We start from the raw sequence: 17,133 nt of genomic DNA, 5'->3' as shown, positions 1-17,133 counted from the left end.
CTTTAACACTGGTAGCATGCCGCGACAGCGTGGACGTGAACCGTATGTGCAGTTTACGGACTTTGAGCGAGGGCGTATAGTGGGCATGCGGGAGGCCGGGTGGACGTACCGCCGAATTGCTCAACACGTGGGGCGTGAGGTCTCCACAGTACATCGATGTTGTCGCCAGTGGTCGGCGGAAGGTGCACGTGCCCATCGACCTGGGACCGGACCGCAGCGACGCACGGATGCACGCCAAGACCGTAGGATCCTACGCAGTGCCGTAGGGGACCGCACCGCCACTTCCCAGCAAATTAGGGACACTGTTGCTCCTGGGGTATCGGCGAGGACCATTCGCAACCGTCTCCATGAAGCTGGGCTACGGTCCCGCACACCGTTAGGCCGTCTTCCGCTCACGCCCCAACATCGTGCAGCCCGCCTCCAGTGGTGTCGCGACAGGCGTGAATGGAGGGACGAATGGAGACGTGTCGTCTTCAGCGATGAGAGTCGCTTCTGCCTTGGTACCAATGATGGTCGTATGCGTGTTTGGCGCCGTGCAGGTGAGCGCCTCAATCAGGACTGCATACGACCGAGGCACACAGGGCCAACACCCGGCATCATGGTGAGGGGAGCGATCTCCTACACTGGCCGTACACCACTGGTGATCGTCGAGGGGACACTGTATAGTGCACGGTACATCCAAACCGTCATCGAACCCATCGTTCTACCATTCCTAGACCGGCAAGGGAACTTGCTGTTCCAACAGGACAATGCACGTCCGCATGTATCCCGTGCCACCCAACGTGCTCTAGAAGGTGTAAGTCAACTACCCTGGCCAGCAAGATCTCCGGATCTGTCCCCCATTGAGCATGTTTGGGACTGGATGAAGCGTCGTCTCACGCGGTCTGCACGTCCAGCACGAACGCTGGTCCAACTGAGGCGCCAGGTGGAAGTGGCATGGCAAGCCGTTCCACAGGACTACATCCAGCATCTCTACGATCGTCTCCATGGGAGAATAGCAGCCTGCATTGCTGCGAAAGGTGGATATACACTGTACTAGTGCCGACATTGTGCATGCTCTGTTGCCTGTGTCTATGTGCCTGTGGTTCTGTCAGTGTGATCATGTGATGTATCTGACCCCAGGAATGTGTCAATAAAGTTTCCCCTTCCTGGGACAATGAATTCACGGTGTTCTTATTTCAATTTCCAGGAGTGTACAAATAATATTCACAAAACAAACCAATTATAAATCGACATAAATGCATAAATATATACAAATAGTAAAACAATTACAATATACAAAGACACATAAATGTTATATCTTCAGGTAACAAAATAAGGAAAAAAATTTGCAGTGCAATAGATGGAAATAGGAGGATATGCATTTCCGGCGTTACAGGGCGACTTCACACTTGTGCCATAATAAATCATCTTACATAATAATTACAATTTTATGGTCTGACTGTTATCCAGAATAAAAAAATTCATATAATTCCACTGATAAGGCTTGCTCATTTATATTCAAAGGTAGTTCGAGATTTCGCTTCCACTCAACGAAACTATTTGTTTCCAATTTTTGGCTACAAAATGTCTGGAAAATCACGTTCCCCCACACCAACTAGGCAGCGAAGCCTGTCAGAGCTACGATGTTCTGGAAGAAAATAGAAGCCTGGTGAGTGCACCTCTTGCGCGCTTGTGAATCGAGTCGACACAGAGGAACGGTGTGTTCCAGTGTCAGGGAACGTAGTGCTGCTTTAGCTAAACCCTGTACAACTTACCAGTCAGCGACAGCCGTGCGTGTGACGACACCTGTTGTTGCAGGGACTGCGGAGGCGTCCAAGAGCCCCGCGCCGCAGCAGTCGCGGACGCCCCCTGACGAGGACGAAGCTGTGCTGCAGCTGCTGCGGCGCTGCTGGGCCGACGAGCCGGCCGACCGGCCGGATTTCTACGCGCTCAAGGCCGCCATCCGCAGCCTCAACAGGTAAGCCGCGTCTCTCCGCTAACACGAGCTGCCTACCCTCGCTTTAAACTCGCCAGCGGAACCTGTGATGTCATCTGCGAACCCGCGGTCTCCGTACACTCGGGCACTTGACTTACACGTCTCCGCCACTATCCATTTAACCGTAAAGTCGTTCGCTTGAGTCTACGACTGGAATACAGCGCAGAAAGGAAAGCGAAACTACACTACTGGCCATTAAAATTGCTACACCAAGAAGAAATGCAGATGACAATTGGACAAATATACTATATATATGATTACACTTTCACGCAACTTTGGTGCATAGATCCTGAGAAATCAGTACCCAGGACAACAACCTCTGGCCGTAATAACGGCCTTGATATGCAGGGACATTGAGTCAAACAGAGCTTGGATGGCGTGTATAGGTACAGCTGCCCATGCAGCTTCAACACGATACCACAGTTAATCAAGAGTAGTGACTGGCGTATTGTAACGAGCCAGTTGCAAGGCCAGCATTGACCAGACGTTTTCAATTGGTGAGAGATCTGGAGAATGGGCTCGCCAGGGCAGCAGTCGAACATTTTCTGTATCCAGAAAGGCCCGTACAGGACCTGCAACATGCGGTCGTGCATTATCCTGCTGAATGTAGGGTTTCGCAGGGATCGAATGAAGGGTAGAGCCACGGGTCTTAACACATCTGAAATGTAACGTCCACTGTTCAAAGTGCCGTCAATGCGAGTAAGAGGTGACCGAGACGTGTATCCAATGGCGCCCCATACCATCACGCCGGGTGATACGCCGGTGTGGCGATGACGAATACACGCTTCCAATGTGCATTCACCGTGATGCCGCCAAACACGAATGCGACCATCATGATGCTGTAAACAGCACCTGGATTCATCCGTAAAAATGACGTTTTGCGATTCGTGCACCCAGGTTCGTCGTTGAATACACCATTGCAGGCGCTCCTTTCTGTGATGCAGCGTTAAGGGTAACCGCAGCCATGGTCTCCGAGCTGATAGTCCATGCTGCTTCAAACGTCGTCGAACTGTTCGTGCAGATGGTTGTTGTCTTGCAAACGTCCCCATCTGTTGACTCAGGGATCGAGACGTGGCTGCACGATCCTTTACAGCCATGCAGATAAGATGCCTGTCATCTCGACTGTTAGTGATACCAGGCCGTTGGGATCCAGCACGGCGTTCCGTGTTACCCTCCTGAACCCTCCGATTCCATATTCTACTAACAGTCATTGGATCTCGACAAACGCGAGCAGCAAAGTCGCGACACGATAAATCGCAATCGCGATAGGCTACAATCCGACCTTTATCAAAGTCGGAAATGTGATGGTACGCATTTCTCCGCCTTAGACGAAGCATCAAAACAACGTTTCACCAGGAAACGCCGGTCAACTGTTGTTTGTGTATAAGAAATCGGTTGGAATCTTTCCTCATGTCAGCATGTTGTAGGTGTCGCCACAGGCGCCAACCTTGTGTGAATGCTCTGAAAAGCTAATCATTTCCATATCACAGCATCATCTCCCTGTCGGTTAAATTTCACGTCCGTAGCACGCCATCTTCGTAGTGTAGCAATTTTAATGGCCAGTAGTGTATTTCGGGAGACTCACGACATTGCCACTACCAGCAGCAACCCGTGAGCGTGACGTGAATAAGATTAAAACTTGTAAGGGTGTTGCAGCGCAGGTTTTGCTGAGAAAAAAAATTCGCTACGTTTTACCATTTCCGTGTTATTTGTCCCTGAAGTTATTCCGTCAAAACGTCATATGCACAAATTCTAGCAGCCTTTCAGAGATAGTGTCGCGGAACTTGTTGTTCGTTTGGTTTCCTCAAACCGAACAAATGTACCTTTTTCTCGCTTAGCTTAAATTTATCTCTTCCAAAAAAGGTACATTTTATCTGTTAATGAGCAGGGCAACAGTCTGGATGATTGACTGATCTGGCCTTGTAACAATAACCAAAACGGCCTTGCTGTGCTGGTACTGCGAACGGCTGAAAGCAAGGGGAAACTACAGCCGTAATTTTTCCCGAGGGCATGCAGCTTTACTGTATGATTGCATGACGATGGCGTCCTCTTGGGTAAAATATTCCGGAGGTAAAATAGTCCCCCATTCGGATCTCCGGGCGGGGACTACTCAAGAGGATGTCATTATCAGGAGAAAGAAAACTGGCGTTCTACGGATCGGAGCGTGGAATGTCAGATCCCTTAATCGGGCAGGTAGGTTAGAAAATTTAAAAAGGGAAATGGATAGGTTGAAGTTAGATATAGTGGGAATTAGTGAAGTTCTGTGGCAGGAGGAACAAGACTTCTGGTCAGGTGACTACAGGGTTATAAACACAAAATCAAATAGGGGTAATGCAGGAGTAGGTTTAATAATGAATAGGAAAATAGGAATGCGGGTAAGCTACTACAAACAGCATAGTGAACGCATTATTGTGGCCACGATAGATACGAAGCCCACATCTACTACAGTAGTACAAGTTTATATGCCAACTAGCTCTGCAGATGACGAAGAAATTGAAGAAATGTATGATGAAATAAAAGAAATTATTCAGATAGTGAAGGGAGACGAAAATTTAATAGTCATGGGTGACTGGAATTCGAGTGTAGGAAAAGGGAGAGAAGGAAACATAGTAGGTGAATATGGATTGGGGGACAGAAATGAAAGAGGAAGCCGCCTGGTAGAATTTTGCACAGAGCACAACATAATCATAACTAACACTTGGTTTAAGAATCATGAAAGAAGGTTGTATACATGGAAGAACCCTGGAGATACTAAAAGGTATCAGATAGATTATATAATGGTAAGACAGAGATTTAGGAACCAGGTTTTAAATTGTAAGACATTTCCAGGGGCAGATGTGGACTCTGACCACAATCTATTGGTTATGACCTGTAGATTAAAACTGAAGAAACTGCAAAAAGGTGGGAATTTAAGGAGATGGGACCTGGATAAACTGAAAGAACCAGAGATTGTACAGAGATTCAGTGAGAGCATAAGGGAGCAATTGACAGTAATGGGGGAAATAAATACAGTAGAAGAAGAATGGGTAGCTTTGAGGGATGAAGTAGTGAAGGCAGCAGAGGATCAAGTAGGTAAAAAGACGAGGGCTAGTAGAAATCCTTGGGTAACAGAAGAAATATTGAATTTAATTGATGAAAGGAGAAAATATAAAAATGCAGTAAGTGAAACAGGCAAAAAGGAATACAAACGTCTCAAAAATGAGATCGACAGGAAGTGCAAAATGGCTAAGCAGGGATGGCTAGAGGACAAATGTAAGGATGTAGAGGCCTATCTCACTAGGGGTAAGATAGATACCGCCTACAGGAAAATTAAAGAGACCTTTGGAGATAAGAGAACGACTTGTATGAATATCAAGAGCTCAGATGGAAACCCAGTTCTAAGCAAAGAAGGGAAAGCAGAAAGGTGGAAGGAGTATATAGAGGGTCTATACAAGGGCGATGTACTTGAGGACAATATTATGGAAATGGAAGAGGATGTAGATGAAGATGAAATGGGAGATATGATACTGCGTGAAGATTTTGACAGAGCACTGAAAGACCTGAGTCGAAACAAGGCCCCCGGAGTAGACAATATTCCATTGGAACTACTGACGGCCGTGGGAGAGCCAGTCCTGACGAAACTCTACCATCTGGTGAGCAAGATGTATGAAACAGGCGAAATACCCTCAGACTTCGAGAAGAATATAATAATTCCAATCCCAAAGAAAGCAGGTGTTGACAGATGTGAAAATTACCGAACTATCAGCTTAATAAGTCACAGCTGCAAAATACTAACACGAATTCTTTACAGACGAATGGAAAAACTAGTAGAAGCCAACCTCGGGGAAGATCAGTTCGGATTCCGTAGAAACACTGGAACACGTGAGGCAATACTGACCTTACGACTTATCTTAGAAGAAAGATTAAGGAAAGGCAAACCTACGTTTCTAGCATTTGTAGACTTAGAGAAAGCTTTTGACAATGTTGACTGGAATACTCTCTTTCAAATTCTAAAGGTGGCAGGGGTAAAATACAGGGAGCGACAGGCTATTTACAATTTGTATAGAAACCAGATGGCAGTTATAAGAGTCGAGGGACATGAAAGGGAAGCAGTGGTTGGGAAGGGAGTAAGACAGGGTTGTAGCCTCTCCCCGATGTTGTTCAATCTGTATATTGAGCAAGCAGTAAAGGAAACAAAAGAAAAATTCGGAGTAGGTATTAAAATTCAGGGAGAAGAGATAAAAACTTTGAGGTTCGCCGATGACATTGTAATTCTGTCAGAGACAGCAAAGGACTTGGAAGAGCAGTTGAATCAAATGGACAGTGTCTTGAAAGGAGGATATAAGATGAACATCAACAAAAGCAAAACAAGGATAATGGAATGTAGTCTAAGTAAGTCGGGTGATGCTGAGGGAATTAGATTAGGAAATGAGGCACTTAAAGTAGTAAAGGAGTTTTGCTATTTGGGGAGCAAAATAACTGATGATGGTCGAAGTAGAGAGGATATAAAATGTAGACTGGCAATGGCAAGGAAAGCGTTTCTGAAGAAGAGAAATTTGTTAACATCCAGTATTGATTTAAGTGTCAGGAAGTCATTTCTGAAAGTATTTGTATGGAGTGTAGCCATGTATGGAAGCGAAACATGGACGATAAATAGTTTGGACAAGAAGAGAATAGAAGCTTTCGAAATGTGGTGCTACAGAAGAATGCTGAAGATTAGATGGGTAGATCACATAACTAATGAGGAAGTATTGAATAGGATTGGGGAGAAGAGAAGTTTGTGGCACAACTTGACCAGAAGAAGAGATCGGTTGGTAGAGCATGTTCTGAGGCATCAAGGGATCACCAATTTAGTATTGGAGGGCAGCGTGGAGGGTAAAAATCGTAGAGGGAGACCAAGAGATGAATACACTAAGCAGATTCAGAAGGATGTAGGTTGCAGCAGGTACTGGGAGATGAAAAAGCTTGCACAGGATAGAGTAGCATGGAGAGCTGCATCAAACCAGTCTCAGGACTGAAGACCAAACAACAACAACGAGCATTCGAACAACTGGTAACTTACGGACCCACAGGTTGCTGTGCATTACCTTATTTTAACGCGTACAAGCGCTTGAATTTGCATGTGCAACGACCTGATTGCCTAACATCAATGCTCGGAAACAGCGCAACATATACAATTTTTTTCTAAATGCTTATTAATCAGCAAAACCTCCCCTACAAGCTTTTCAGAATGTTTCTGACCTTTCTATATATACTGGGCGCCCCACATAATTCCGCCATCTGACATATTTCTGAAATGAAACAAAATGTGAAAAACACAATTGGCCAGTGATGCGCCTGTGTCAAGGGCTCACAGAATGAGTAGAAATGCACAATCCCTACAAGTAAGCCGGCCGCAGTGACCGAGTGATTCAAGGTGCTTCAGTCGGGAACCGCGAGACTGCTACGGTCGCAGGTTCGAATCCTGCCTCGGGCATGGATGTGTGATGTCCTTATGTTGGTTAGGTTTAAGTAGTTCGAAGTTCTAGGGGACTGATGACCTCAGATGTTAAGTCCCATAGTGCTCAGAGCCATTTGAACCATTTGAACCCACAAGTAAACAAACAGAACGTTTAACACGAAGCTTTTTAAGATTGCACGTGAATGTTTTTGTACAGAAATGAAAACTCTATATACAGTTACTGGTGGCAGACTTGGTTTCATTGCTCTTAACCTTATACTTTTGGAATAATTTGACTTTACAAAATGAAAACGATGCTGTAATGCCGTAATGCGGGTTGCCTGCACTGTCCTGAAGCTTGCTATAGGCAACCTTTCAAATGGTTCAAATGCCTCTGAGCACTATGGGACTTAACATCTGAGGTCATCAGTCCCCTAGAACTTAGGACTACTTAAACCTAACTAACCTAAGGAAATCACACACATCCATGGCCGAGGCAGGATTCGAACCTGCGACCCTAGCAGTCGCGCGGTTCCGGACTGAAACGCGTAGAACCGCTCGGGCACGGCACCTTTCTCTGCACATTATGGCAGAAACTGTGGCGCCGTCGCCAACCTTTAAAGTCTACGTATTTCAGAAGATATGAGGTTTAGAACACTGAAACAGGGTCGCCGTCACTAGTTATATTTAAGTCTTCATTTCCGTAAAAAAAAACATACATGTGCTGTTTGAAAAACGTAAATTTGTATTGAAAGAAATGTTTGTTTATGTTTATGGATTGTGCAGTCCTACCCATTGTGTGGGCCACTGACACAGGTGCGTCCCAGGTCATTTGAATATTTCACATTTTGTTGCTTTTCGAAAATATATAAGGAGGCATTCAGGTGGAACACCCCGGAAAAAATCGTAACACCAAAAAGTAACTAACGAAAAATAAAATTTCTCGAATACGTTTGCCTAGGTGGCAAATTTAAGTGAATGACATTGCTATATCACAGAATAATGTAAGCACGAGATAAGCTGCAGCAAATGTCAAATGATGGTAAATTAATAACCGGCGTAACCGCCAGAATGTTGATGCCGGATTTCTTTTTATGGGATGGAGTTCCAAGCCTGCTGCGCGTGGTCGGTCAATAGGGGGGACGGGGGGCTAAATGCTGCTTTTGGATGAAATAGAGTTGCCGTCTGATGGTGTTCCATATGTGCTCGATTGAAGACAAGTCTGGTGAGCGAGCAAGTCTAGGCAACACGTCGACACTGTAGAGCATGCTGGGCTACAACAGTGATATGTGGACGAGCGTTATCCTGTCGGAAAACAGCCCGTGGAATGCTCTTCAAGGATGGCAGCGCAACAGTCGAATCACCAGGCTGAGTACAGATTCGCACTCCGGGTTAGTGAGATACCCAGGAGAGTGCTGCCAACTGCCGCCCAAATGTCTGCTACAGATGTAGTTCGATACGCCAGAGTCATACTCCGAACACTATGGTCTTCCCTCTCGTTAGCGCCACGTGGCCGTCCTGAGTCCAGTCTCCTTGCGACCGTACATTCTCATGACCATCGCTGCGAGCGATCATGCACAGTGGAAACATTCCTCCCAAGTCTTTCTACAATATTGCACAAGGATCTAGCTTCTCACATCCCTTTAACACGACCTCGTTGAAACTCAGTGAGATGCTGATGGCTTTATCGCTTTAAAGCCAGTCTTACCTAACATAAACTCATCACGTCCCGTCTCCTAGGTAACTAATGCTCACGACCGTTACAAAGCGTATTTAAAGCAAACCAGATTTGCATCCTAACAGCGCTATCCGTATGCAACTGACACGAAATTTGAGAAGACAGAATCCTTCAGGTGCAAAAACACGCAACCAACTTTCTTTTATGTCGCACAGCTCTTTCTTGGTGATAAAAATTTGTTATCTTGTGCGATTGGCCATTGTATTCAATCTTTGTCGTATCCAAGCAGCTCTCATTTTTTCTCCATGGATTTTTTAAGCCCAATTTGTTCCTCGACTGGTGGGAGCTACAGTCTCTGACACTACTTCCCAGTGTGTGGTAGGCATTACTTATATGTATTTACACTTGTATAAACATTTCTGAAGACTGCTGTAGATTTATTAAATATTTAATTTCTGTTCAGAGAAGTCTAACAATTACACTACACTCTTTCCGACACATCAGTAAGTCTGTGATAACAGCCCAAGAAAACGTATAAGAACGAAGTGTATTGTCTAAATTGTGATTAATTGCTGAAATAAATTGCAACAGACTTCCGGAAAGTTAAAAAAATGAATGATAAGATACATAAGACGCTATTAGCCAAAAACGGAATTTGCCATGAACAATAGAATACACAAATAGAGCACATTTTAATGCACTTACATAAGAATGACACTGCTCTGTACCCTGTTTCCGTTTGATGGAGCACATATGTTGCTTCATGGCTGAGGTGGAATGAGGAAGAATACAATCATTTTTTTTTGGATTGGACAAATTTTGTTTTTTGTTTGAAAGGTTGTGTGCAACATCGAACTTTTTCCATATATCAATCTTTCTGCAATGGAACACATTTGTAGTCTCATACCCTGTATCATTCGATTTTTGTCTTACACCCTCCACAGCCTCAGAAAAACTAGCTTCGTTATCCGTCTGATCCCATTTCGCCCTTCCAGTGCTAGTTTACAACAAAGATTGTCACTCAGCTTCCACGCTACATCAGGATTTGTCATACACTAGTGCACGCTTCAGTGAGAGAGATCGAGTCGTCGATTAGAAAGCGAAAGCATCACCGCCGTTGTCAGACTCGTCACACTCGCGGACCTACGGAAGCAAGGAAGGAAGCTGTTAAGGCGCTGAGTTTATATTGGCGACTATCCAGTGGTGACTTGATTTCTTAGGTATGGAACTCTCAACAACAGACTCGTACTAGCTCCGTTTCTGATCTCTACTTTCTACCTGCGGACTGTTAAGTCATACAGTGCTCTGTTGCTGCAACGAAGCCAGTAACTAGCCTTCCAGCTTTATGTATCTGCTTTTCATCTACAGCATTTTGTAATCCATAGTTCATTACATGTACTGTGACTTGAATGGTCCCCTCAAGGGTTTATTAATTCTTTTCGTTGCTGCTGAAATGCAAGAAACCTATTGTATGCACCAAATAAGTTTGTCACACAGCATAAAAGGTAGCATAAATCGAACCTCCTACCACAGAAAATTAGTTGATGTATTCAGGTTGTGTCCTTTCAACTAGTCAAGAACTTAAATAAGAGATATTAATACGTATTTAATGAAATTACGTACAAAATAAATATCCAGAGTGATATACAGGAGTGGCACTGTAGTAAAAGATCTGAATACATGACTAACCTAAAGTCTGTGAACGTTGGCTAGCTGATCTCCCAACTGTTATGTCTGCACTGCTGTTCAGACACTAACAGCGATATCCACATCGGCGCTCGGCGTTTACTGTCCGATGATCAACGATTGATTGCTGCAGCCCTACAGCTGCTGCAACTGTGTATGACAGTTTAGCAAGCGGGTCTGGTAACAGTTGATGACCTGGTACAACAGCTGATCTGCGACAACTGACCAAATGATGCTGTGCGGCTGCTTTTACCCGTGAACGGCGGAAGAATCGTTGTCTGTGATCCATTTGACGGATGCTGGAAGTAGTTCCTGGTGTCAGTGCTCTCTGTGGTGGCAGACGTATTGGCACATGTAGCGGACTACACGATCATAACCTGTGTCGTACGACGCTTGGAGACTACCTGGCGCGTAAAGCGCTTTGTACATACAGGGTGTTACAAAAAGGTACGGCCAAACTTTCAGGAAACATTCCTCACACACAAAGAAAGAAAATGTGTTATGTGGACATGTGTCCGGAAACGCTTATTTCCCATGTTAGAGCTCATTTTATTACTTCTCTTCAAATCACATTAATCATGGAATGGAAACACACAGCAACAGAATGTACCAGCGTGACTTCAAACATTTTGTTACAGGAAATGTTCAAAATGTCCTCCGTTAGCGAGGATACATGCATCCACCCTCCGTCGCATGGAATCCCTGATGCGCTGATGCAGCCCTAGAGAATGGCGTATTGTATCACAGCCGTCCACAATACGAGCACGAAGAGTCTCTACGTTTGGTACCGGGGTTGCGTAGACAAGAGCTTTCAAATGCCCCCATAAATGAAAGTCAAGAGGGTTGAGGTCAGGACAGCGTGGAGGCCATGGAATTGGTCCGCCTCTACCAATCCATCGGTCACCGAATCTGTTGTTGAATAGCGTAAGAACACTTCGACTGAAATGTGCATGAGCTCCATCGTACATGAACCACATGTTGTGTCGTACTTGTAAAGGCACATGTTCTAGCAGCACAGGTAGAGTATCCCGTATGAATTCATGATAACGTGCTCCACCGAGCGTAGGTGGAAGAACATGGGGCCCAATCAAGACATCACCAACAATGCCTGCCCAAACGTTCACAGAAAATCTGTGTTGATGACGTGATTGCACAATTGCGTGCGGATTCTCGTCAGCCCACACATGTTGATTGTGAAAATTTACAATTTGATCACGTTGGAATGAAGCCCCATCCGTAAAGAGAACATTTGCACTGAAATGAGGATTGACACATTGTTGGATGAACCATCCGCAGAAGTGTACCCGTGGAGACCAATCAACTGCTGATAGTGCCTGCACACGCTGTACATGGTACAGAACAACTGGTTCTCCCGTAGCACTCTCCATACAGTGACGTGGTCAACGTTACCTTGTACAGCAGCAACTTCTCTGACGCTGACATTAGGGTTATCGTCAACTGCACGAAGAATTGCCTCGTCCATTGCAGGTGTCCTCGTTGTTCTAGGTCTTCCCCAGTCGCGAGTCATAGGCTGGAATGTTCCGTGCTCCCTAAGACGCCGATCAATTGCTTCGAACGTCTTCCTGCCGGGACACCTTCGTTCTGGAAAACTTTTTCGATACAAACTTACCGTGCCACGTCTATTGCCCCGTGCTAATCCATACATCAAATGGGCATCTGCCAACTCCGCATTTGTAAACATTGCACTGACTGCAAAACCACGTTCGTGATGAACACTAACCTGTTGATGTTACGTACTGATGTGCTTGATGCTAGTACTGTAGAGCAATGAGTCGCATGTCAACACAAGCACCGAAGTCAACATTACCTTCCTTCAATTGGGCCAACTGGTGGTGAATCGAGGAAGTACAGTACAGACTGACGAAACTAAAATGAGCTCTAACATGGAAATTAAGTGTTTCATGACACATGTCCGCATAACATCTTTTCTTTATTTGTGTGTGAGGAATGTGTCTTGAAAGTTTGGCCGTACCTTTTTGTAACACCCAAATAGTACTATAACCAATTGAGGACACAGAAAAACCTAAACAGTTACTTACAAATTCACGGTTGTTCCAGAAAAGATACTTCTTCCCAACATTTTGTACTGCTGCCTGTAGAAGCGCTCCGGACCAATGTATAGCACTGGAAATGGGAATGTGACACCAAAAATTGTATTTATGACGTAAATAACTGGGAATGACCAAAGCAGAGATGACAGAAAATGCAGGCTGGCCATAGCAAGAAACGCGTTTCCAAAAAAGGGAAATTTGTTTCCTTCAAATGTAGATTTAAGTGTTAGAAAGTCTTTTCTGAAGGCATTAGTCTGTAACGTAGCCTTGCACGGAGGTGATACGTGGACAATAAATACATTCTAAGCAAACAAAATGACACACCACAAAGGAGTTAGGGAAACTGGTCACAAATTGATGTTCATACAGTTATGGACGGAGAATGCAAAATTATAAACTTTGGCGGCCGATGGATGAATGTGTGACGCAGCAGCGCAATTTCGTCGTACAACTGACAGGTATAGTAAACAGGAGGCATGTCGATAGCATGGCATAATGTCTGTTCGAATGGTAAGTGATAAGTTATACATTGCTACATTCGAAATATAGGCAATATATTATTATTTTATTAAACTTGAGACGAGTTCTGTATCTCTCTTCACTCTCGAGAAAATGGATGGTATGTAATGTACTCATTTCCGATCGAGCTCGCAAACGATGGAGTGGAGGCAAAATATTCATAACCTCTGCGATATCTCACAAACGATTCGAGGTATCAAATCGAGTTTTAGGCAAATGATAGCATGCAAAGCGGAAAGTATTTTGCCGAGAAGTTAACCTGCGAAACTTTCTTTGCTACTGTAGTATACGAATAACATCAGATTTCTTCACTTAAATAATAATTATTTTACGAGCCGTCGATAGCTGAGGAAATGATAAGTAGTATAGGTGAAGGAATTATATGTTTATTTTTATGCAGACCACGAGCTTTTCGTAAGCTACTGATCTGACTTGCCCTCAACTGCTTGTTTCATAACGGACTGTTTCAGAATTTTCTGGTAATTGCAACTACATTAGAATGTTAGTGAAGTTAAATTGTGTAAACTCCGCAGTGTTTTTGCAAAAGAAGCTAGTTTTAAGAAAGAAACAAGAGTAGAAACAGAAGGTTTACAAGTCAGGCGAAAGTATATGACTCCTACTGTTGCAATTTCAGAGTAGTCCTGTAAACGTTTGTGTTTTTAATAGTAAATGGCCGAAACTGTTCGAATACGCTTGGCTCGTGCATGATCTCCTTAGCACTCCTACAGGATGGAGTGATAGCGCCCACCCAGATGGAATAAATATCCAGAAGAGGATGTATTGGTAAGCACCACAAAGAAGCCCTACATCAAACTAAACTGTAGGTAAAACCGAAAACATGCGAAATCCGTTTAAACCAAATATTTCAGACCTAACGATTCAGAACCATCTCGAAATTAACTGTTTAAGGGTACGTTACGTGAAAGAGACGGATATGACTCTCCGACTTCAGGCTGTTAAGAGTCTCTTATTTGATGTCAAACAAGTACACAGACACAGGTTTCTTCGCATGAAGGCGTGGGTGAAAGTCAGAAGGTGTCAATTCTGTTCGCTAATGCGGTTGCCCCAAACAATTTATACTAAAAATCCCTCAGTTTTCCCGTTACCCTCTCTGTATTGTCTCAATGATAAATGGTGTTATGTCTTTCGGCAGTCAATTTCACCCAGTCTGTGCAGAAGACATCTATATTTTTCGCCATTCGTTTTCAGGCAAACTAATCAATAAATGGAACCGTTTTACACCCTGGTACACACACGTATTACATTTTCTGGTAAACGAAAAAGGCTTTGTCTGTTTAGAGACTTCAGTTTCCACTCACCGCTCTTATTGTTCTTTTCTTGGTTATTCAGTGGAGCAAAACCTCAGCAACATTGAAATATTAATACACCAAATGATTCTTATTTTCCTTAAAACTCTCAAAATTTGCTTTTGCTTTTGCCCGACAGTCTTTAAATGGTGACACTATTAAAAGAAAGAAGGATTTCTCATAATTACTTCTGCACGTAAAACATACGTTTCTCTCCTTTCTGAGGTTCCTCAGCTACTACATGCGCCTTCAATTATCCATGTTGTACCGGGGACGTTCTCACTGTTTTCACCTGTGACTGTAGTTCTAGGATGATCTTCGAGTTGGATCAGCTCTGAGTATGAAAACGACGAATTTAGGTGTATGTGTCTCATCTGCTGTGTTTAATTAAACGTAATCTTTATAAACCTTTACCAATTTTCGCAGCAGTTTCCGTTTGCGCCGGAACAAAGGATTTTATGATGAAATTGTATTTCAAATTATCCATTAGACCGAAAGACATGAGAATGACTGCTTCAAAAAATACGAGACACTTTGACACTCTGAACAGTAGTTACAAAAATAAAACTTCGTGTGAATTAACTTCATTCTTTGCCAGGCCAATAAAATGGAATTATTCATAGCTTTCTCGGATTGTTGATGGTGTTATATAAATGTGATAACAGCCCTCTAATCTTAGTGTAGCGTCTTTGACTAGCAATCAAAACGTCGTGGGTTCTGCATATAATCCCAGCCATTGTTTCAATTTTGGATAAAAGTCATCAGCAATGACGGCTGAAGATTTCCTGTATAAACAGTCACCCATTTCATCACAAATGCCTTGTCAAAAAGGCGGAGGAGCGGAAAGAGGCTCAGGGAACCATCTTTCCATTGGGACAGGAGGAAGAATCGGCAATGGTCAACGGTGTGACTGCTACAGAAGGGAGTGGAAACCACGTACTGAATACACGTAAGCGGTTTCTGTATAAACCGACGATCAATATAGAGTACATACAGTACCGGTACATAACCAGTAAGGAAATCTGTACATTCCGCATTTAAAATGGACACTGTAATGCCAACGTCTATAACGCACGTCATCATTTTCATTGAAGACTTCTGAAATTGGCATTCTAATAAATATATACTCATGTGGAATATGCTGCATAACACACACTCTCTCTCTCCCTCTCTCTCTCTCTCTCCCTCTCTCTCTCTCTCTCTCTCTCTCTCTCTCTCTCTCTCTCTCTCTCTCTCCCACACACACACACACACACACACACACACACACACACACACACACATTCTTACATACACCTACAGTCAGACAGACAGAAAGCTTCTCATTACGAAAATAATCTGGAACAATAATGGAGCAGAATGTGGCTTTGAAATACATCGTAGTAGCAAGGAGTCAGAAGACTACAGCTTTGCGGCTTCTGTTTGATACGTCGGGAGAAGAGATCAGTGGAGATGAAGCCAGCGGCAATCTTCCGTAGTTCTTAGCTTTCAGGGCAGCAAGGAGTCTTTTGATGCCCATCCGGTAAAACTGAGCCAATCTGGAAATCCCGTACAGGGCGAATTACGTTATAAAAAGAATCCCATTCTGTATCACATTACGGCAAAATTCTGACTTGTGCCATTTCTCGTAACAGAAACGATTTGCAATTTTTAACGTTCATTTGTTTGATTGAGATGTGAAGATAGTTCATTACGTGAAAGTAGGAAACTCGATTTTATTTTTATGTTGAGTCATTAATGTTGTGATTGAGTACCTGCAGCCCGCAATAAATTCCTCTCTTGTGGTAACTTGAATTCAGAGTAGCACTTGCACAGAACGTCTTCATATATTAGTCAGATTCTTTCCCGTACAGTTTTCATCCTATACAGCTTTCTCTAGTTCCATGGAAATTGTTCTCTGATGTCTTAACACGTGTCCTATCGTCCTGTTCCTTCTTCTTGTCAGTGTTTTCCATATGTTCCTTTCTCTCGCCTATTCTAAGGAGAACCACCTCATTCCGTATCTTATCACTAACAATTATCTACATCCTTCTATATCACAACGTCTCTAACGCTTCGATTCTATTTTCCTGTTTTCCACAGTCTGTCATTCAATTCCATACAATGCTGTGCTCCAAACGTGCATTCTCAGTAAGTTTTTCCTCTAGTTAAGGACAAAGATGGTACCTATTATTAGACTTTTTTTGGCTAAGAATGTCTTATTTATCTATGCTATCCCGCTTTTAATGTCCATCTTGCGTCGTCTGTTATGTATTACTTTGCTTTCTAAGGTAGCAGAATTCCTTGAATCTTCTATTTCATGATGAATTTCGATATTAGGTTTATTGTTATTCATCCTTCTAATAGTCCTCATTATTTTCTTCATCCTTCAGATTACTCTCCAACCATGTTGTGTGCTCTTTTGACTGTTCATTCCATTCAACAATTTCTTCAATTCTTCTTCACTTACACTGAGGGTGGCAATGTCTTGTAAA

The 17,133-nt window shown here is 43.5% G+C and overlaps 1 protein-coding gene across 1 annotated transcript in view; it reads left to right on the top strand.

Annotated features, from left to right (window-relative positions):
- Positions 1-1,625: 1,625 nt before the first annotated feature.
- The window catches only part of LOC126481909 (atrial natriuretic peptide receptor 1-like), a 925,501-nt gene continuing 909,993 nt past the window's right edge, over positions 1,626-17,133 (top strand). The window contains exons 1-2 of the mRNA XM_050105867.1: positions 1,626-1,651; positions 1,712-1,960. Of these exons, the coding sequence (XP_049961824.1) occupies positions 1,626-1,651; positions 1,712-1,960 (275 nt within the window). The remainder of the gene's footprint in view (positions 1,652-1,711; positions 1,961-17,133) is intronic.

This window comes from Schistocerca serialis, chromosome 5 (genome assembly GCF_023864345.2).
Source record: "Schistocerca serialis cubense isolate TAMUIC-IGC-003099 chromosome 5, iqSchSeri2.2, whole genome shotgun sequence".
Taxonomy (NCBI): Eukaryota; Metazoa; Arthropoda; class Insecta; order Orthoptera; family Acrididae; genus Schistocerca; species Schistocerca serialis.
Note: the sequence above shows the minus strand (reverse complement) of the source record. Positions and strands in the feature narration are given on the sequence as shown.